The sequence below is a fragment of the Acinonyx jubatus genome, chromosome C1, assembly GCF_027475565.1.
Source record: "Acinonyx jubatus isolate Ajub_Pintada_27869175 chromosome C1, VMU_Ajub_asm_v1.0, whole genome shotgun sequence".
Taxonomy (NCBI): Eukaryota; Metazoa; Chordata; class Mammalia; order Carnivora; family Felidae; genus Acinonyx; species Acinonyx jubatus.
In genome coordinates, this window is record NC_069381.1 from 207,116,816 (window position 1) to 207,140,503 (window position 23,688).

The 23,688-nt window shown below is 39.2% G+C and overlaps 1 protein-coding gene across 9 annotated transcripts in view; it reads right to left on the reverse strand.

Moving 5' to 3' along the window:
* The window catches only part of LOC106972303 (thiamine transporter 2-like), a 44,667-nt gene continuing 20,979 nt past the window's right edge, over window positions 1-23,688 (reverse strand). For 5 of the 9 annotated variants that reach the window (XM_027048691.2, XM_015069222.3, XM_053215897.1 and 2 more), the window contains 3 exons: window positions 20,894-21,086; window positions 14,426-14,567; window positions 3,254-3,823 (listed from right to left, as the gene is read on the reverse strand). In XM_027048691.2, the coding sequence (XP_026904492.1) occupies window positions 3,650-3,823; window positions 14,426-14,567; window positions 20,894-21,086 (509 nt within the window). In that variant the 3' untranslated portion in view covers window positions 3,254-3,649. Of the gene's footprint in view, window positions 2,715-3,253; window positions 3,824-14,425; window positions 14,568-20,893; window positions 21,087-23,688 lie in introns of those variants that run through there. The other 4 variants (XR_008295595.1, XR_003417000.2, XM_053215899.1 and 1 more) reach the window with 4 other exon arrangements.

The following is a 23,688-nucleotide window of genomic DNA, read 5'->3' on the forward strand; positions in this document are numbered from 1 at the left end:
GACTTCTATTTTTTAAAAAAAAGAAGGATTTATAGTGAAAATACAGGTAAAAACAAAGTAAGTATAGATTGATATCAAAATCTCAGGAATAAAAAGATACGTGAGTTGAAATAAAACCTCAATCAACAAAATAAGACACCCTCAAAGGGAGAATTTGTGAATTGCAAGATAGACATTGGCTGCTCACTCAGTATACAACAGAGAAAAACAGAGTCCCAGAGTAGAGACTGAAGTTGTTTGTCTCGACATGATAACTAATCTGAGAAAAGGGTTTTGAAGACTTTTCCATTGGGAAAATTCCTGCCTCCTATGCCCAAGGATTTCTTTCTACTACCCTCAAGCTTATTTACCTTGGGCTTAAATTCCAGATACTCCTGGATGGATTAGCTTTTAGGCAGCTTTTTACTCTAAAAAACATCGGACTCCAAATTATCATGAAGCAACGGTAGCATTTTCCATTATGACTGCTCTTGAATATTAAGTTGCTTAAAATTCATTAGAACACTTTCGCTCATGCAGATCAAGTAAGAATTCGGTAAATTGTTCATCTACTTCTTTTCTAGGGATACCAACCCGCCAACACCACAAGTATCCATGAGGTAGACTATTCTGACCACTGCTTTGGCTCCATTGTCCGTTATGGTAACCATACCCATCTTGTCTTTAGCAACTCAATGTCTCCATGTGGCTCCTGCCACCCTGGGGTCCCATCATCTCCATTGTATTTGAGTGTCCCCAGTTCATGGGTAGCAGCTCCCACTGGAATTTCTGACCCATAGAGCAAAGCAGCCACAGAGTTCTAGAACGCTGGGCTGCTCTCACAAATATATTCTCAAAGTTATGGTAAAAGATGTGTCTTCTGGACCTTCCCATGTTGGGTGAACAAATCCGCATGATAAATCCACTCTAATATTATACTTTGCCTAAGCTTTGGAATACCTTCCTCTATAGCACACCAAGGCACTTCTGGCATTTCAACTTCTTTAGGGTGGGCTTCGTGTTTCAGCTAACCAACCAAACTGGCAACCCATATCAACAAATTCTGCTTGATCCAACTTTATGTTCCCTCTATCATGATCCTACATCCTTAAGGTCCATTTCCACACATATTATCTAGGTTTCTAGGTTTCTATACAAGCTGGGGGAACCATGTGTCTCTTTCGGAGTGTAATGCTTCTCCATACATTTTGTATTTTACCTTTTGGGGCCTGCTGAAACAGCTGCCATTATAGGACCCCTCGTTAAGCAGGGGTGGAAGGGCAGCCTCTAAGGGCAAAGATTTGGCAGATCTAGGGGTCAGGTGTCCCCAGCTTTATTGAGATCTGACCATACGTCTCCATGCCAGTTTTCAGGATTTCATTTATTCCCAACGAGTGTCCTCACTTTATCAGAAGACACCCTGCAGGGTTAGGAATTCAATTTATGTTGTAAATCAGCCACTTGCAGAACGAGACTCTGGGTTTGGTTATCAGAAACCTCAGCTCTGTGGCTGCAAGAGATTTGCGTTTGTTTCAGGGATGATATTAGAGCTTTCAGGTCATTAATGCAGCACTTTGAGCTGGGAATTTGAAGCCCTGAGGTCATCCTTATTTCTCCCTTATTTTCTCCAGTGAGAATATATATATATGTGTGTGTGTGTGTGTGTGTGTGTGTGTGTGTGTGTGTGTACTGCTCCAGGAGCAGCCTGCCAATTCCATTATTCTCTTCAGGTTAAGTAAAACATCCTGAACTGACAAATACACAGCAATCCAGAACCTCACCTCCTATAGGTATTTCAACTGGGCTGAGTATTGTCCCGTCCAAAATTGATGCTCATCTGGAACCTATTAATGTGACTTTATTAGGGTCAACCCTAAATCCAACATGATTGGTCTCCTTATACTAAGAGGGGACTTTGGACATAGAGACACGGACACAAAGGGAGAACATCATGTGACACCAGAAGAACAGACTGGAGTGATGTGTCTACAAGTCAAGGGAGGCTAAGAATCGCCAGCAACTGCTAAAATCTAGGAAGAGGCAAGGAAGAACCCTCCCCGAGACCAAGTTTTCAGAGAGCAAGTATGACCTCGCCAACACCTTGATTTCAGACTTCTAGCCTTCATAACTTTGAGAAAATAAGTTCCTGTTGTTTAATGCCACTCCATTTGTGGCAGTTTGTTATAAGATCATTAGGAAACTAATGTAGTATTTGATTAGGAGGGCCCAATGGTGACACTTGTATGTCTAAAACTACATCATGCCATGACTATTAGTGCTCTCTTTATGACCGGAAACAGATTCATAGTGGCTTAAAACCTAACTAGATTAGATACCCAGTTCTGGGAAACCCAGAAGCAGTTCAGAAAAGTTGGCCTTGTAGATGTGTCCTCTACAACCGCTCCTGGTACCAAAATCTGTATCAATCAGGATTCAACCTGAGAAACCGAACCAGTGGAGATATCTAGTAAGAAATGTATTTCAAGGAGTTGGCTTACTTGATTGTCAGGGCTGATGAGGCTAAGTTCAAAACTCATAGGGCAGGCCATCAGGACGCGTGGGCTAGAACTCTCAGGCATGACCCGAAGCTCCTGTCCACAGATGGAACTTCTCCTTCTTCTGGGAAGGCTCAGTTCTTCTCTTAAGGCCTTTCAACTGATTGGATTGGTCCCATCTAGATTATCTGGGATAATCTCCCTTACTGAAAGTCAACTGATTGTGAACTTTGATCACATCTGCAAAATACATCACAGCAATACCTCCGTTAGTGTTTATTAGAATCAATGAGAAACTTGGCCCAGTCAAGTGGACACATAAGACCGTCACAAATTGCAACAAACTTATAAATTAGTTTGAGAAGAACTGAAATCATTACAACATTCAGTCTTTTCATGTAGGGTCATGGTAAAGTTTAAGGAAAAATCTTCCCTTAATTTTTTGGCCTCCTTTTGGGGGAATTAAATTATTTTCCCCATTCTAACGTTTTTGGTAGTATACAATATGAATACAATATGGTTATCACATATTTTATTTTTTTTGAGAGAGAGAGAGCATGTGCTCCCAGGTGAGTGGGGGAGGGGCAGAGAGAGAGAGAGAGAGAGGGAGAGAGAGCATCCTAAGCAGACCTCGCGCCGTCAGTGGGGAGTCTGATGCGAGGCTCGATGTCATGACCCTGAGATCATGACCTGAGCCGAAATCAAGAGTCTGATGCTTAACTGACCAAGTCACCCAGGAGTCCCGGTTATCACGTATTGATCATTTAATATGCATCAGGCCTGTGCTAGAAACTTCTTTATTACCTAGATCAAAACAAATCACACTTTTATGAGGTTGGGCACAGAAAGCTAATATATATCATTAACTCTGGGATATTTCATGTTTCTGTTTTTGGATGGTCCCACTTGTCTGATTTCCATGTTGTTTTGGGATGGACTTCAAAGTATTCAAACAGTACTTAGGGTCCCAGTTGCTCACCGAGGCCATAAAGATGGCTGGTTTCAACTTGGTCAACTCCAGTTTCTGGTTGTACCCTGCTCAGCAGCCCGTAACTGAGGTTTTGATGTAGTGTTGATGATAATTCTGTCTTTTACGGTGTCTTAATCTAGGACAAAAAATTAAAATGCCATGTAGGAACAGTCCGTCTTCTGAGTCCATGATAGGAGAGACCAGGCTAAAACTGCGTCACTGTGTTCGTATCAGAAATGGAGTCCTCTGGATCATGTGGATTCTGGTCAGTAGTAGAATTACATCTTCCCTGTCTGCATTTGGCTGAATAGATTATGTAAACGCTTCTCATTAGGAAAATTCCAGCAATAACAGAGAAATAACTCCCATAAATTAAAAACTAAAAGAAGACAAGAAAAAAAAAAGAGAGAAATCATGAATGATATAAAAATGGATGCTCAACACTACAGGTAGGTAATGATGCTTTACTACTAGCTGTGAGATTTTAAACAGATCATGGATCTTCTCTCTGCCTCAGTTTTCCAAATTGTAAAATTACAATAATAACCATATTTACACATTTGTTGCGAGGATTAGATGAGTTATTACATGTAGGGTGCACAGAAAAGTACCCACATAGTAGAATTCAATCAATGTCAACTGTTCCCGTAGTTCTGAAGTTCTCCATCTATACAGACTCTATATAGATTTCCTTCTTGTTTTTCTTCCTTTTTTTCTATTCACATTTAGTATATGAAATTGGGAGTTCATTTTTTTTTAGACCGTAACATGCTTGACAGTGTTCCTATCCAAAATATTGAAATGATATTAATAGATATGTAGAATTTTAGAACCCAGATATATTACTAATGAATACATTAACCTTGAATCATTTTTTAAAAAATTATTTATTTATTTATTTATTTATTTATTTAGAGAACCAGCAAGAAAGGGGCAGAGAGAGGGGCGGGGGACAGAGGATCCCAAGTGGGCTCTCTGCTGACAGCAGACAGCCTGATGACGGGCTTAAACTCACAAACCGTGGGATCATAAACTGAGCTGAAGTCGGATGTTCAACCGACTGAGCACCCAGGTGCCCCGACTTTTGATCATTTTTAACGACTCTCCTTAGATATATAGATCAAGAGGACTTAATTATGCTTTGTCTTTTAAAAAATTTAACTATATTAACTCTTAAAATTTTTGTTTGCATCATATGAATTTTCCCTCCCCACTCCAAACTTTAGATGTCTTTCCATTTTAGATGTGTTTTCTGTAAATAGACCATAGTTGTAAGAATCTAACCTGAAAATATGTTTATTGTTTTTATTAATTCGTTTTCTTTTTTTTTTTTTTTTTTTTACGGGTCTGTCTAGCTTGGAATCACTTAAATTTTATTTTTGGAAAATTATAAACATTCACAAAAGTGGATAGAATAGTATACAAATGCCCATAAATCCGTGATCTGGTTTCATCAATTATCAGCTCATAGCCAGTCTTGCTTCCATAGTGCCCCAACCACTTACCTTTTCATCTCACAGATTAATTTGAATCTAGTATCATATCATGTAATGAATATTTGTTTATATCTTTTTAAAAAATATTTATTTATTTTGAGAGCGAGCAAGAGAGGGCACGCTTGCAAGCTGGGGAGGGACAGAGAGAGAGGATCCCAAGCAGGCTCAGCAATGTCAGAGCCGAGCCCCAGGGTTCCATCTCTTGGGATGAGATGAGATCGTGATCCGAGCCAAAATCAAGACTTGGCCGCTTAACTGAGTCACCCAGGCGCCCCTCAGTTTGTATCTTTAAAAATAGGGATGCACAGGGCACCTTGGTGGCTTAGTCAGTGAAGCGTCTGACTTCGGCTCAGGTCATGATCTCACAGCTCGGGAGTTGGAGCCCCGCATTGGGCTCTGTGCTGACAGCTCAGACCCTGGGGCCTGCTTCTCTGCCCCTCCCCCACTCACACTCGCTCTCTCTCTCTCTCTCAAAAATAAACATTAAAAAAATAAAAATAAAGATACACAAAAGCATAACCACAAATAATTATCACACGTAAAAAATTAACAATTAAAAAAATAATTTTCTTTTTTTTTATTCTCATTTTCTTTTTTTCATTTAAAAATTTAAATTTAGGAATCATAACCTGAGCCGAAATCAAGGGTCGAACACTCAACGGCGGACCCTAACAATTCTTTAATATTGTCTAGTCAGGGCTCAAATTTCCCTGCTTGTCTCAGAATAGTTTTACTTTCTGGGTATGAATCAGATTTCAAAGAAGATCCACACATCGTGATTGATTGCTGAATTTCTCAAGACATGATCAGTCTTCATTTTATTTGTTGGAAACCTGTCCTTTCCCAGACTCTGGTGTTTTATGGGTGACATCCCTGGACGTCACTTAATGAGTTCTTCTGCTTCTCCTGTTTCCTGTGTGTTGGCAGTTCAACCCATGAGTTAATTTATTATTTAGCGATAATTAACCTATTTGTCTTTTTTACCGCCCTATTTTCCCTATTCCTCACGCTCTTCAATTTTCCCCTCCTTTCTCGAACTCTTTCGTGTGACCGTTTTTCCATGTGCTATGCTTTGTTTCTCTCTCCTGTATAATAATTGCATAATCTACGTCTAATTCTTTCCTAGTTACACTTGAAATAGCATCTCTTAAATAAAGCAGTGGTGTGTTAAGCTCACGCTGCCTCAGGTACAGGCAGTAAGGGAGAGAACTGTCTGCAGAGAACTTCAAAACTGTAGCAAAACTGATTAAAAGTCTGTTGCGTGTCGTTATCGTCACGCTGCGGCAATTTCAACAATGCAGGTGATGAAACCCACCTCCCCGCCGGAGGGACTTACACCCCGCTCCCCGCTTGGTGTGTGCCCCCCCCAGCAGTGTCCCATCCGTAATTCCTGCCCTCCTCTGCAACTTTACAAAGTCTTTCGTTCTGAACATCCTTCTGCTGACAGATATCACTGTGGTCGAGTACTTTGGACATCTTTTAAAGAAACTCAAGATGTAAAATACAACTGTTTTAAATGCTTCGTGTTTTGATTTACTCACATCTTTCTTTCTTTCTTTCTTTCTTCTTTGCTTTTCTTTCTTTCTTTCTTTCTTTCTTTCTTTCTTTCTTTTTTTCACATTCTTTCTTTTGGGAAATACCTTCCTCTTGGGATAATTTTCCTTCTTCCTCAGGTGCATCTTTGAGAAATTGCTTCTGTAAAAGTTTGTTGGTGATAACACATTCATCCCATTTCTGTTTGTTTGCAAATGTCTTCACTGTGCTCTCGTATTTATTTATTTATTTATTTATTATTTTTTTAATGTGCCCTCAGTTTTATTTATTTATTTTTTATTTTATTTATTTATTTTTTTAACGTTTTATTTATTTTTGAGACAGGGAGAGACAGAGCGTGAACAGGGGAGGGTCAGAGGGAGGGAGACACAGAATCTGAAACAGGCTCCAGGCTCCGAGCTGTCAGCACAGAGCCCGATGCGGGGCTCGAACTCACAGACTTCGAGATCATGACCTGAGCTGAAGTCGGCTGCTTAACCGACTGAGCCACCCAGGTGCCCCTATTTATTTATTTTTTAATGTTTATTTAGTTTGAGGGAGAGACAGAGGGAGAGCTCAATGAGTGGGGGAGGATGAGAGAGAGAGACAGAGAGACAGAGAGACAGAGGGAGAGAATCCCAAGCAGGTTCTGTGCTGTCAGTACACAGCCCGACGTGGGGCTGGGTCTCATGAACCGTAAGATCACGACCTGAGCCAAAACCAAGAATCCAAACACTTAACTCACTGAGCCACCCAGATGCTCCTTGCTCTCCTATTTATTTGTTTTTTCAATTTTTTTCTAATGTTTATTTATTTTTGAGACGTAGACAGAGCGCGAGTGGGGGAGGGGCAGAGACAGAGGGAGACACAGAATCCAAAGCAGGTTCCCGGCTCTGAGCTGTCCGCCCAGAGCCCGTTGCGGGGCTCCAACCCACGAACCGTGAGATCATGACCTGAGCTGAAGTCAGACACTTCACCCAGGCGCCCTCCTTGCTCTCTTTTCTAAAACGTGGTTTCTCTTTGTCTATAATTCCAGGCTGGCAGTTTTTGTCTCCGACACTTGAAGTCATTGATTTTCTGACTTCCGCATGAGCTACTGAAAAGTCCGTTGTCTATTATAATTTCTCTATAGCTGATGTTCTGTTTCTCTATTTTTAAGATTTCTTTTTCTTTGATTTTCTGCATTTAACCCAGTGTGTTTAGATATGAATTTTCTTTGACTTACTCTTTTTGAGATTTTGGGGGGCTTCTTAATTCTGAGAATACATGCTTTTGATTACTAGTGGAAAATTCTCGGTGTATATTTATCTGCCTCTCTGCTACCTTAGAATTTTTTTTAATGTTTATTTATTTTTGAGAGAGAGAGACAGATAGAGAGAAAGCATGAGCAGGGGGAGGGGCAGAGAGAGAGGGAGACACAGAATCTGAAGCAGGTTCCAGGCTCCAGGCTCTGCGCTGTCAGCACAGAGCGCACTGCGGGGCTTGAATCCACAAACCTTTGAGATCAGGACCTGAGCTGAAGTCGGATGCTTAACCGACTGAGCCACCCATGTGCCCTTCTATTACCTTTATTATCTTCTCAAAGAACTCGAAATAGATATTTGTTGAACTTTCTCATTTTAATCCCCATGCATATGAATAATTTTTCCACTTCTCTCACTCTCTGTGCTGCATTCTTGGTGATTTCTTCCCATTCAGTAATTTTTCCTATGTATGTGTCTACGTTGCCCGTAACATGTTTACGTTCCTAATTCTGGTTAGTTCTATTTTTCCCAGATATTCATGATGTATCTTGTTCCATTCTTATGTTATCATTTTCCTCTGTGTATAGACGTGTTAAACATCTTACTTTACATTCTGATGCTAATTCCTCTGTCTCAAATCTCTGTCGGTCTGATTCTTTATTACTTCAGTTGGCTTGCTCATGGTACTTTATATCTATGCATGATTTTGGACTTTTAAAAAATCATAATCTCATATTTGGTGGAGTTTTATCTGCGGCAGGTTTTTTGATTTCTGCATGGAAGGACAGTCTTCCAGACAGCATTTATTTGGACACGTATAAGTGCCTGGGGCCATTACCAACCAGGGGCACTTTAAACTAAACACTCAGCTTGAAAAATAACGTTTAGCATGTAGAAATTGGGCCCTGGAATTATGTGAGTGCTGGCTTATGAAGCAAATCTCTAGAATAAATTCCTCTGGCATCACCCCGGTTCATCTTCTTTGCTGGAGGTCCCCCCACCCCCGCCATAATTTCATGTTCTATTTCATCACTCACTGACAGTGTAGATTTGGGGTCACCACTAAAACCAAAATTCCAGGCCACTGGGAGAATCAGTCCAGCATGTGCTGGAGCACATGATAGACCCGGTGTGCCCTTATCTATCTGGTTTCCTGTTCCTGCTTTGACCTCTGGGGCGTTTTCTTATTTCTTACCAATTCAGCCATTTATTAAAAAATCTTCAATTTATATCCAGGAGTTTTAGGTGTTCTATAGCGTCGTGTGTTTTTCCGATAACTAGTCGATGGCTTTAGTGGAACGAGGCCTTTCTCATTTTAATATCTTTAAAAGTACGTAGCTTTTAATGAAAGTCTTTCTTAATTTAATATTTTGACATTTGTTTAAACTTTAAACTTAAACAACCTGGACATCCACCCTTCTTCTCCTTCTTCAAATGCAATCCCTTAACCCCAATTCCTCTAAGGTACCTGCATTCAGATCATTTCCACTAGAACAGAAGAGTAGGAAAGCAAGACAATGTCTGAAGGTCAGGACCCAAACTCATTGAAAATCCATGTAAGTATTTTGTTTGATAATGAAAATCTGGCTTCACCTTCAGCTATTCTTTGGGTTAAGATTCCAAAATAGTTTACAAAGTAGCGAAACCTAAGTCCCACGGAACACGTATCTCACATGTTTGAGGTGATGAGTGTGAACTGAACATGCTCATCTGAGCTATCTACACTGGCAAATAGTCCATGATTTCAACACATCTGAAAAATTTCAGGTTTGATGTATGGGAGGCTGCCCAATACCTGAACGAGTCCCCATTTCATGCACTTAAAATAATAGCATCGTTGTTCTCCTTTTTGTGAGATAATCTTTCTGTTTAGAGTGCCCCTTCCCTTATTAAGCCCTTTGGGGTTAAAACTGAAAATCCATTTTCATGATTCTAATTTTTATTTAATTTAAGGCAGACGAAAGTACCAGTTATCCTAGCCAGATAATCTAATGGAGTGCGTAATCAGGGTCCATCTGGTCCCAGAGTGGCTGAGTGCAATGGCTTCCTGACAAGAGAGCTGGTGAGGCTCATTTTGCATTTCTCAGTGAGGACGGGGGAGACAGAGCAGCGCGGCAGCTGTGGTTTCTATGACATTGAGGGATCACTTTACACCAATGCCCTTTTTCCCTTTTCTTTTTCACGTGTACTTCCCCCCACTTGCTGGTGATAGGGTTCAGGACAATTTACCCCCAAATATGGCACTTTGGCACTGTGAATATTTTTTAACTGAAGGAATCTGAGATATAGCAGGTGCAGGAAGGACTTTCTGACCGTCCCCTGGAGCAGGTCATAAGACCCTAGTGTCTATATTCGGAGGAAAGGAACATCCTTATCTCCGAAGATAAAGGGACACGGAAAGAAATCTGAATGAACAGGCTGTGTGAAGCTTCCCCAGCTTACTATTCTTAGCTCGTAGCCTTCTTGTCCTATCGTATTTTTCCCCCCAACTCTCTACTCTTTATCAAATCTAGCATAAAAACACTCAAGCTTAACTATTTCTTTGTGTCTTCACTTCCTCATGAAGGCTCCCGCGTTACATAAAACTTATAATCAAACACAGTTGCGTACTTTTGTTAATCTTTGTTACAGAGACCCAGCTGACAACCAAGTAGGGTAGGAAGAAGCAATATTTTTCCTCCCTTACGACATCAGGCATTGCTCTTCATAGCTTAAGCTTCAAGACTATCCAGGGAGAAGGAAGGTAATGAGATTCATGAATGGGAGTTGAATGAATGGCATCTCCCACAATCAACATGAAATTTCCGGTTACCAATGTGTTACCCATTCCAAGGGGTATCTCTGCAACTTGGAGGGGGGAGCGGGGTCTGGGGGTGGGAGGTATGGAGGGCTATAGTAACAGGTAACCAACCTGGAAATAGTTGGGTGTCTTGGCGTGAAACTTGTGAGGTGTTATCACCCCTTTCACCTGACAAAAAGAGTACTTTTTAAAAAATCAGCCTTTTTGGAGTTGTGTGTTACTAACCCATTCCCTCCAAAAGTCCCTCATAACTTTAGACTTAATGGATTTCACTTATTTTTTTTTTTAATTTTTTTTTCAACGTTTATTTATTTTTGGGACAGAGAGAGACAGAGCATGAACGGGGGAGGGGCAGAGAGAGAGGGAGACACAGAATCGGAAACAGGCTCCAGGCTCTGAGCCATCAGCCCAGAGCCTGACGCGGGGCTCGAACTCCCAGACCGCCGAGATCGTGACCTGGCTGAAGTCGGACGCTTAACCGACTGCGCCACCCAGGCGCCCCTCACTTATTTTTTTTTTTAAAACAAAACTTCCCCAGAAAATTATTTTATATCATCAGTATACCGCAGTATTATCTTATGCCTTTAGTAAAGACACACTTTAAAGTTACCACTTCTTACACAACTAGCTCAATTACTCCTTAGCTTTTTCTAGATGAGGTAAAAAGATGCTTTTAACTTTTCTCATGGGCCTTTTCCCCTTAGCCTTTTAGTAATATTCAAAGATGTACATGGAACCTCTTTTCAAGATCTCTGTGGTCCTTTTAAGTTGAGAAAGTTATAAAAAGCTTATTCTGTGATAACAGTTTGAGAAATAATGCAAAAATGGGGGACTTAGTTCAGGATGTCTCAACACAGACTTCTCTCTGCTGAATCACGTAAGTCATACGAAAATGCTGACTTAGGTTGTATTTTCTATTTTTTAGATTCCAATCTTTTAAAATGGCACTTGAAATCATAGTAGGAAGCTCATGGGCTATCGTAAGTGCATAATCAATGACAAATAGGCATTTAGGATTGAGATTTGGGAGTTATTAATCAATATACCTGTATATTCTTGGCTCTCCAAAGTTTAATTCAAGCATATTCAATCAGATTCTTACCCAAAATCAATTTTTAAGAAGGTTGCTTTTCAAAACCAGGGATCTGCAATGAGACTTCTTTTGTCTGGGGAATATTTTATAGAAATAGGATTTGTCTTCTGTTACGCCTTTGGACTAAATATTTTTTGCCTACCCGGCTCTGGCATCCAGGTAAACTAGTCCTTTACTCAGGAGTTGAGTTTTACATTAAGTAACTTACACGAAAGAACCTTTATGAAAATTGTGCTAGCATTGAGGATATTGGCAGAGACTACAAAAGAAGATAGATAGAAATATAATGAAAGATTTTATAGGAGTGCCCCGAATCTAGATTCCCCTTTGTTGCGAAGATAAAACCATTTGGAAATCTTGAATTATCAGGGGAAACAAAGGTGGAGCTTGACTTTTACTGCCAAATTTAATTTTCACCCCCAGCTCTTGATGTTTGCGAGAACTCCTCAGAAAGGTCAAAATGTATTGATTTTCCCACAAAGCAGTCGTTTAAATCAGATTACACAAAATAGTGGCAGAGAGGAGGACAGGCAGATGGACGGGCAATTTTCTTCTCAAGCTCTATTTTGCCTCCTTCTGTTCTAGGAATTCATTAATTTCAGATTAAGACACAATGGATTTGTAGAAAAATGAAGGAAATATCTGGAGGTGTGATGTATGAAGAAGTCCTTAGAAACAATAAGTGCATCCTAACAGTGTTGACTAATGTGAATAATTATTCTTTTTTTCTATTAAGAAAAGAGAGGAACGCATCCATGTATTGAGTACACTACCGGCCAGGAATGGTGTATTTTACAGGTGGGCATCTAATCTAAGATCTCATAAAGTAGGTTTTATATTTTCTATGTTACTGAACAGAAAACTGAGACATTAAAACAAAACTACATCTCCAGGGTAAGGATAAAGAACTGGGTGGCAGGTGCAGCGAAAACAAGATTGGCCATAAAATGATAATTGCTAAATTTGGGTGATGGGTGCCTGAGACATCATGATGCTATTCTATTTTTAAAATGTATTTGAAATTTTCCCAAATAAAAAGTTCTTAAGAAATCACTAATGAACATCAAGGTTCAAATCCACTCTTGGTTGTTTTCAAGCTTGCGCTCTCTCGATCACATCACCTACCTAGTAATTTCTAAAAAGCTGGACAGCAAATTTCAAGCTGGGTAATAAACCAGGAATTTAAATTTTATGTCAGAAACTAACAATTGCTTGTTTTATGTTCTCAAAAAGAATGGAGTCTGAATCAATCTTAGTGTTGTATTTATTCAATGAAGATGTCTTTCTTTCTATTGAACCAGTGTGAGATTAAAATAAACCTCTTTTTAAAAAAAATTTTTTTTAAGTTTATTTATTTTTGAGACAGAGAGAGAGACAGAGCATGAACGGGGGGAAGGTCAGAGAGAGAGGGAGACACAGAATCTGAAACAGGCTCCAGGCTCTGAGCTGTCAGCACAGAGCCCGACACGGGGCTAGAACTCACGGACCGCGAGATCATGACCTGAGCTGAAGTCGGACGCTTAACCGACTGAGCCACCCAGGCTCCCCTAAAATAAACTTCTTAAATGTCCTTGTGTCAATTGTGTTTCCTGAAATGACTTTTTTTTCTCTTTTTCTTTTTAAAGAAGACATTTCAACATTCTAAACATTTGCATTGGATATGTAGAGACATGTAAGATCAACCATTTTGTCCGTAAGACTGAGTAGGCTTATGAAATTTGTGAACTGAGCTTTAATAAGATTGAACTTTAGCCAGAACAAGAAAAGCCTTTAGCTGTGGGTAATGAGAACCACTACTTAAAGTGGAATGACTTCATGGCTCTATTTTAGGTCATTCTTTCACTCTAGCACCTACTTAATGAAAAGGTCACCTGTTTAATAAAAAATTTTCTTAAGAAATAGAATGCATTGGGGTGCCTGGATGGCTCAAATGGTTGGGTGTCTGACTCTTGATTTTGGCTCAGATCATGATCCCAGGGTAGTGGTATTGAGTCGCATGTCGGGCTCTATGCTCAGTGTGGAGCCTGCTTGAGATTCTCTCTCTCTCTCTCTCTCTCTCTCTCTCTCTCTCTCTCTCCCCGTCTGCCCCTCTCCCCTGCTTGTGTGAGCACGTGCTCTATATCTCTACAATTAAAAAAGAACTAGAATATATCTTAACCTCATCATGTTTATATCTCTCAATAAAAAATTACTCCACCGAACACACTTATGCTAAATGAAAAAAGCCAGAAACAAAAGGCTATAGACACTATGATTCCATTTATGACTTAAAAAAATATTTGTTTATTTTGAGAGAGAGAGAGCATGAGAGCAAGCGAGCAGGGGAGGGGCAGAAAGAGAGGGAGAGAGAGAATCCCAAGCACAGAGCCCGGTGTGGGGCTCGATCTCACGAACCGTGAGATCATGACCTGGGCTGAAATCGAGAGTCAGACACTCAACTGACTGAGCCACCCAGGTGCCCCATTTATATGACTTTCTGAAATGACAAACCTATGGGGATAGGAAAGCAATGGGTGGGTTTCTGGGGGTGCTGTGGAGAGAGGCGACTGACTGCAGAGGGACATGGCAAATTTTCTTGGTGAAGGCACTCTTCTTTATTTTCATGTGGTGGTGGCTACATAGCTGTGTTTTTGCCTCAATTAATAGAACTGTATATACATTTATTTATGTGTCAATTTATTGTATGAAAATAACATCTCAGAAAGTCTGATTACTATGTACGATAATATAAATGTGTGTGTGTGTGTGTGTGTGTGTGTGTATAGTTTTCAAAGTATGCTTCTGTGTCAGTGAGAGCACAGAATCATGCACTTACCTGTATGCTGACCGGAAGCCCCAGTCCCTGGTTGTCAACCACAGCTATAGTCATGACAGTCTGGATCACCAAGGCAACGAAGGTGCTGATTCCAAATATCAGGGCATAGCGTTCCACGCTGAGGTTAACAGCAATCTGAAATCTAACACGGTACAAATGGAAAGAGCTTTGAAAGCATACATGTGTGGGCTTTTAAATACAGAGCAAGGAATCGTGTTGTTCCCAAGACTTGACTCCCCTCAGGAAGCCCAGGCTTCTGTTGACAGTTTCTTGCTAAAAGCTCTTCTAGCAGAGAAAAAGGAGTGAAGGGTAAATGAAATAGTGAAGTGTTGTATTTTCACATTCCATGCGATGTGATGCATTTTAAGAATTTAAAATGAAAGAACCTTTTCTAAAATTGAACCAAATATTCCAAATGTTCTGCAACGAGGGAGCACTGAGCATCACTGGATGTGGCTATGGTTTATCAGTCACTTTTTAACTTAGACGTATCAATGAGTTAATCACAAGCCCCTTTGATGAGTTTTTATTTATTTGGAGATTGTTCACTGGATCACTGACTGTCTACGTTAGCAGTTTCAGAGTCTAATAGGGGAATTTTTCTCTGGAAAACTCACAAATTATTTTCTTTCACAGTTGATTCAATCTGGCATTAATTCATTTTAAATAATTTATTGGGTTTTTAATGTTAGCCAGGCAAGACTGACATGTATGCATTAGAATTGTTCCACCTAATTTAGCTAAGACATTTATAACCTGAATCTATTTAAAAATATGAAAACAAATGGAAAGTTTTAACTATTTTCACATCCCCTCCCCAAATCCACACAGCAAAAAACAATCCAAGCATTTAAAAATTATGTGATTCAATGAAAATGTATTATTTCAGTGCAAAAACTTACCAGTTAAACATAGCAAAGCCCATAAATAATCCTAGATCCCACAAAGTGAATATAACGGGTGGTCCAAATAGGCTTTATATAATTTCAGGATTTTCTTGCTCAGCTAACAATTGTTCCTTTGGAAAGAAATGTTACAGGAGACAGATGCTTTTGAAACCTAGATTAAGCCAAATGGCAGATTCCCTTTTAGTGTGCAAAATATTCCAGGTTGGAATCTTGATTTAATATTTACAGATGCTTCAACAGCTTATCAGTGATTACTTGGTTTGGGATAAGACCTTTACGTGTGGTGGATTCGGATGGAGACATAATACTGACATCAGGCTGACCGTGGCATTGAATCCTAAGATTTTTTCAGTCTAAACCCCAAAACTACCTGAAATTCTGACTAAAATCTTTTGTTTTTTAAATTTTTAAACATTATTTATTTTTGAGAGACAGAGCATGAGCAGGAGAGGGGCAGAGAGAGAGGGAGACACAGAATCTGAAGCAGGCTCCAGGCTCTGAGCTGTCAGCACAGAGCCCAATAGGGGGCTCAAAACCGTGAATGGTGAGATCATGACCTGAGCCAAAGTCAGACACTTGACCAACTGAGCCACCCAGGCACCCCCTGATTAAAATCTTATTTCAAAGCTCCTACTGGATTATTTCTATGTAGGAGGCATAAAGCAACCACTGCCCAGGGCTGGTAAGTTCTTGGAAAGAGAATTGTATCATGTTCATCCGTGAGGCATTTAGCACTAAATACAGATGAACCTCTGAGATAGTCTATAATTTTATAAGATAGTACCACTTTGAAATTTTATTTGATCATTTATGTTCCACATATTGTGAAAATATAGGATTGGTACTTATCAATTTACCTTATAACTTAAAGGAAAGTAATAGCAACGTTTTCTAAAGCATTAAAAAAAAATTCATTGGTGTACTGGGATGGCTCAGTCGGTTAAGAATCTGACTCCTGATTTCGGCTCAGGTCTTGATCTCACATTTCATGAGATCAAGCCCCACATTGGGTTCTGTGCTGACAGCATGGAGCCTGCTTGGGATTCTCTCTCTCCCTCTTTTTGCCCCTCCCTCCCTCATGATTTTTCTCAAAAATAAATCAATGAACTTTAAAAGCACATTACTTTGTGCCTATAAAAAATAGAATGGTTAAATTAAAAAAAAAATCAATAGCCCAAAGTTTTTTTTTAATATTGTATTGTTGTATTCACTTTTTTTTTTCAAGAAGTGCTAACCAAATGCTTATTATGAAGCAAAAACTAGGGTAAAACACCAAGGTATACAATGAACAAACTTGATTCTATCCTCACAGAGCTTATACTCCAACAGGGAATATTTAACTGTTACCAGATAACTGCTTTGACTAATATTTAATTAAATTTATCAGTTTTTATCATGAAAAAGATATAGGTAGTAAATATCTTTTTGTAGAAAAATCAAATTATTTTTTATGAACTTCTTGTATCACGTGATGGTTGAAACCATGGCTGGTCAATTATCTTAGAATTCCTTCCAAATCTGAACACTAACCCTTTGTACTAGAGATACATGTATCCAACACTTGCCAAATTTATTTGAAAATTTTCTTAGAAGCTGGAGAAGTAATAAGACGTAAATGGAGTTAGAGTGATTGGATTCACCTACAGAGAAAATGATATTCAATCAGTATTCTGAAGGTGGACATGTGTGTGATAATTTCATTCAGCATCAAATTTGACAGATCTATGAAGTTAAGTTCTCTTCTTTTCCCCACGGTGAGTGTGTATCCTGACATTAAGATACTATCTGTTGAGCGCTGTTCAGTAATTAGATAATGTAAATAATGTAGCCAAAGTTAATTATGTCTAAAATAATTCTTCACTAAACCTAACAGTCACCTGACTGAATGGACAAATTAGATGATCACTGAGTTTTATGTAGAATGCTCTGAACATACCGCCTGGGAAAACCCTGATGGTCAGTGTATGAGTTCCATCGTCACGGGCTCCCAGAATCGCAGCATTCTTACTATTCGTGTGACTTACCCCTCTACTTCTGTATGTCTATAATAAATCATTCTGAGAATTTATCAATACACCAAAACATTTGGGTTGTGTTTTTTTCCGAAACCATCTCATATTCTGACAGTTAATCTAGCTTTTTTTCCTTCAAATTTTCTTATTTGTTTCTTTAGTAGAACAATATTGACTTGCTTCATGGTATGCAGTAGAAATGCAGATAGCTGTGAACCAATCTGTTCTGAAACATTCAAGAATAATACTTTTATCTTTTCATTGTGTAGAAGCTGTGGCCAGGGACAGTACACATAACTCTGAAAAAATATTGTTGCTAACTTTCAGGTTCTCCATTTTCCTACATATAGCCATTGAGCATTAAACCAAACGGATTTAGGTTTGGCTTGAGTTCTTTTTCCTAATCAAGAGTTAGATTTTGAAGACAAAACAAACAAACGAACAGCAAAACAACACAAAACAATTCCAAATATTTTCTAGAACAAAAGTGGGGGAAGACAGAGATCTCGTTAGGATGTTGAAGGTCAGAAAAGATTGAAATAACAATAAGAAAGTAACAGGGTAAGCCCAAAACCATGCTATCCCATTAAGAAAACATAAGTATAGTCAAACTTCTGAAAACCAAATAAAAACAGAAAATCTTAGAAGCAGCCTAGAGCAAAATTACCATCACATTTAGGGGAACAGCAATGAGAATGACAACTAACTCCTTAATGTAAGCTGAAAGACAATGGAAGGATAAATCTTGAACATGCTGAACGGAAAAACAAAACAAAATATAACAAAACACTATCAACTAAGAATTCTGATCAGCAGAACTGTACTTAGAAATGACAGTAAACTTCATTTTTAAATGCATAAAATTTGAGAGAAATTGTCACCAGGAGGTTTTGTACTACAAGAAATGTTAAAGGAAGTTTTCAGGCTGAAGGGAATCAAGAGCAGATGGAAACTTGGATATAGAAAGAAATGAAAAGTACTGAGAAAGGTAAATCTATGAGCAAACATAAGAGATTATTTTTTCCTGTCTTCATTTTTAAAAGATAACTTTCGGTTTATAGCAAATGGAGTAATAACGTATTGTAGGGTTTATAACAGTTACTGAAGTACAATCTGTGAAACAGTACAAGGGACAGGGAGTAAATGGAATTATGTTGCTCTAAAGTATTTATACAAGAAGTGGTACAACATTAATTTAAGGAAAACTGACGAGTTAAGAAACCTAATCCCACTAAAGACATAAAGACTTAGCCAAGAAAAACCAATACAGGAAATAAAATGGAATTAATACGAAAGCTCAATTGACTTCAAAAAAAGAATAAAGAAAAAAACAAAACAAAACAAAAAAACAAAAAAAGAATAAAGACAAATGAACAGGTGGGACAAATACTAAACAAATAACAAACTGGTAGACTTAAACCTAAACATGTTACATGGAGTTCATGGGTGAGCTCCTTGAACGTGTAAATTCACATTTTAAATTAATATTTATGGTTTCTTGGATATGTAAAGTAATGCTTTTCATCAAATTTGGGAACTTTTTGGCCATTATGTCTTTACATGTTTTTTTTCTCCCTCTTTGTGTTCTCTTCTTCTGGAACTACATAATGCATATATTGATTCACTTCATGATGTTCCACATGCCTCTAAAAAAGTCTAAGGCCAAACAGCACATCCAAGATTATGCAGCTGATAATGTTAGGTCAAGGAAACTATTTCAGCTGCTTGCTTTATCACTGATCAACTTCCTAACTAAAATGAAACACATTGCCACATAGGAAAGGAGGAGCTATACCTACCTAATCCTTTAGGCAACACTCATCACCTCTTCAGCTCATTTTCTTTCCTTTTTCATTAATCTAGATAAAATATTTCCTATGTTTAAACCACTGTGTCATTTAACATTTATTATATTCATATGTGGTTTTATAGAACAGCTTCGCCTTTACAACTGCTCTGAGGCTATTCGATGAGTTATTTCAAAAAGAAATCGATGTGCCATGATTATTCAAGCAGGTAGGGAAAATTGGGAGTGCAAACTAACTTAGTCAAAATTAGATACAATCACATATCATTAAATGATGCTGCTAAAAAACCAAAATCAAAGTTCAGAAACTGGAACACTGGTACACTGTTGGTGGGAATACAAAATAGTGCAGTCACTATGGAAAATAGTGCGGAGGTTCCTCAACAAGTTAAAAATAGAACTACTCTACAATCCAGAAGCTCCCACTTGGGAGTATTTATCCAGAAGCATCGAAATCAGGATCTAGAAGAGATATGAGCACTCCCATGTTTGTTACAGTGCTATTCTCAGTAGCCAAGACGTGAGTAGAGATAATGTGGTATATATACACACATGACTACTATTTGCCCTTAAAAAGAAGGAAATTCTGGGGCGCCTGGGTGGCTCAGTCGGTTAAGTGGCCGACTTCAGCTCAGGTCACGATTTCGCGGTCCGTGAGTTTGAGCCCCGCGTCGGGCTCTGGGCTGATGGCTCAGAGCCTGGAGCCTGCTTCCGATTCTGTGTCTCCTTCTCTCTCTGCCCCTCCCCCGTTCATGCTCTGTCTCTCTCTGTCTCAAAAATAAATAAAAAACGTTATAAAAAAAATAAAAAAAAAAAAAGAAGGAAATTCTGCAATCTGGGACAACATGGATGAAACCTGGAAACATTCCATTACATAAAATGTGTCAGTCATAGAAGGGCAGATGTTGCACGATTCCATTTATATGAGGTGTCTAAAGCAATCAGATTCAAAGAAGCGAAGAATAGAAAGAATGGTGGTTTCCAGGGGCTGGGTGGAGGGGACAATGAAGAGTTGCTACTTCATGTGTATAAATACCGATCTTTCAGTAATGCAACGTAAAAAATTTCTAGCGGTCTGATGAACAACATTGTGCCTATAGACAGCAATACTGTAGTGTGCACTTAAAAGTCTGCTAAGAGGCGTAGATCTCATGTTGTGTTTTTACTAAAATAAAAAAAAAAGAGGACTACAAAATAAAAAAATCAATAAAATTATTCCATTAAGTAAATAAAATATAAAAAAAGATAAAAAACCAAAATGTAAGGGCATATCACTGTTTATTACTTGTGAGAACTTTGAATTTTCTTTGCCTGATTAATAACTTTAACCAAGTCCCAAGAGAGAGCTGGTTAAAATAAGAATATAGTTGTATTGTCTCTTATTTTTTTTAAGTTTATGTATTTATTTTGAGAGAGAGAGACAGAGAACGAGAGAGAGAAAAAGAGGAGCAGAGAAAGAGGGAGATAGAGAATCCCATGCAGGCCCCAGGCTATCAGCATGGAGCCCGACACAGGGCTTGAATTCAAAAACAGTGAGATCATGACCTGAGCTGAAACCAAGAGTCCAAAGCTTAACTGACTAAGCCACCCAGGTGCTTCCCCCCTGCCCCCCCCCCCCCGTTGTTGCTTACATTTAGCATTAAATGTAACATTGCAAATGCCATCCAGAAGAACTGGAAGAATAAATAAACATATTTTGTTGCTTCAGATTTCGATAAAGAAAGAAATGACAAATACTTACGCTGCTATCGTTATGAGAAGCATGTAACTTGACTTGAATATCAAAAAACCGGCATAGCACACCCAAATATTAGTTGTGTAATGCATGAGAAGCAGAGAACCTGCATCTGCCGCTGAGAAGATCGCCAGAGCCAGCTCTCCCAGGAGGTTCCAATTGACTTTCACACAGCCCGCTGTGAAGGCTGCCAGAGCCCCTGGAAAGAAAGGAATCAACGTATATTACATCTTGTCATTCCGTGCATAACAAAGTAGCGTGCTGCTTTGTTAAAATTCACATTGGATAGAAATTGAAGCATTTCCAGTCTTTGGTAAAAAAAAAAAAAAAATAGACATCGTGAACATCGATTGAATGAAAATCACTTGATCTGGCTTTGTGAAGTGTACATAACTTTTCCTCTTAAAGTTTGAAATAGATCAACTGAATCTGGGTGTCCATAAATCACACACTGGAATGGACCCGTAGAGCCCATTTTTTCCTTTCTTCTTCCCTTTGCAGAGGATAAAACTCAGGCTCAGAAATCTGGTGTCAAACAAAAACAAATTCAGACTTTGATAGGGAGAGGCTTTATTTAGAAGAAAGGCTTGTAATAGAACACTCTGATTGCCAAAATCGGCAAGCATCTTGAAATCAAACAGAAAAAGGATTTTCTTTTATAGGGTAATCCTTCCCTATAGGGCAAGCAGACATAAGCAGGATCTTTGAAGGGGAAGCTGGACAAGCAAGGGGAAATGATCAGGGGAGTCTGATAGGAAAGTGTCCCGCTGTGGTCAGCTAATTTTCAGGAGAAACTGATGGGGGCTGGGGCACATTCCGTATTGTGTCGTGTTTACTCAGAGTTGGAGAAGGCAGAATGTCCAGGGATCTGTAGTAAGGAGAGGAGTCTGACTAAAGTTCAGTCAAGACGAAGCAGACTGCATGGAATGGTAAATTGGGAATACTTGGTGACCTAGTGAGACGCCAAGTTTTTCAAGCTGAATGCCAGCTCTTGTTTCCATGTCTTTCTCTGTGCCACGTTACGGCTACTCTAGCAAGGAGAGACTCGCTCTCAGTGTCCCCGTCTCTGTTTTCTTTATCTTCTCTATAACACTGATTTAAAAATTTTCTCAAATTCCTGACAGGTACCAAACTTCTTTTAAAGAATTATCTCTATACACTTTCCCACCATTTGTTGGTTTGATCATTCCCCTTTATACTTGTTCACACATTCATTCACCTACTCAGCCATCAAACGTTTTGGAGCTTCTCTGTGGAAAAATGTGGTAAATGTTGGATCCTTGCTCTTGAAAATAGTATAGCCTACTGGAGAAATTGGATCTACCAATTTATAGTGTTAATAAGACTGCAATAAGGATTGTAAAAACACTGATTCTAACTCAAATTTAAACAAGCCATAACCCAGTGGTTCTCACATGGGTCTTTTGCCCTTCAGGGGACAGATGGCAATATTTGAAGATAGTTTTGGTTTTCATGACTTGGCAGGGGTGGTGGTGGTGGTGGTATGCTAACAGGATCTAGTGGGTTAAGACCAGTGATGCTGTGGAACATCTTACAATGCACAGGACAGCACCCCCCCCCCCCCCCCCCCCCCCCCCCCCCCCGCCGCCCAAGACAAAGAATTTCCCCAACCGAAATGTCAGTGTTGTTGAGGATGAGAAACTTTGACCCAAGCCCAACATGTAGTCCCTAGACATATCCTTAGGACAAATCGATACAATGTGCATTATATACACGTTCTTCTAATGTGTTCCTATAACGTGCTGTGAACAAAGTAACCATTTGTCAGGTTTCTTACTACCCTTACCTTTCTTTCTTAAAGACATGGCTTAGTTTACATGAGGTCTTAAGTCAGCAAACCACTCCTTTTTCTCCTGGTTTTACCTAAAAATTTGACACTAATTAGGATCCTCGCTATCACAAAGAGACTAAAGAACAGCTGTGTTTAGGGGGCTTTTAAAGAATAAACTTTATGAACACTTTACCTTTTCTACACATTATCTGAAGAGAAGAGGATTTTTTTTTTTCTCCCTTTTCTCCAGGAGCAAGTCCTTAGAGAGGAAATGGGTTTAAGGTAAACAAATACAAGACCAGGTTTCTAGGAGCCAAAATGGAATTTTTAGAAAGGGAAATGAGAAGACTCTTACCTCAACAATGGACCCTGAAATGTTCAATAAATATGTGGGTGTGGAACACCCCAACTTCAAAAATAATATCTTCAAAGTCTTATTTGATGTGAAAGCTTTGTTATGTCAGGAAAATCCATGTGCGTTGTTGGGCTCACTTCAAAGACAGCTCTGACCTCTACCCTTCTGACTTTAGACCATTAACTCTTGTGTCAGCCCACCTTCCCTCACTCTTTTCACCTCACTCCCTTTGGAAAAGTATTTCAAACTGCACAAAATAGGTTCTGGGAAAAAGGAAGAGTCCGTGGACAAGAATCTAAAATTCCCCCAAAACTGCGGTAGCTTCTCAGCCAGAAGGGAAATTTTTCAAAAGAAGGAAGCCCAGGACAGGGTTGAAGGGTGAATCTAGTGGTACAAGTTGGAAACACTCAACCCCCCAGAGACCTTCTCAAGGTCATTCAGTCTTGCTGCCTCTTTTTTGGTGGACAAAATGCAGTATCAGAAATCCATCTATGGGTGAATAAGGTTGAAGCAGACACTTGCCAGTCAGCTCAAGGAGAAGCAATAAATACTCAGAAACACACATATTCTCTTGGAGGGCCCGCCTCTGCCACCTTGCCATTTTCTCCATAATCAAAGATTACTATTGGGGTGCCTGAGTGGCTCAGTCGGTTA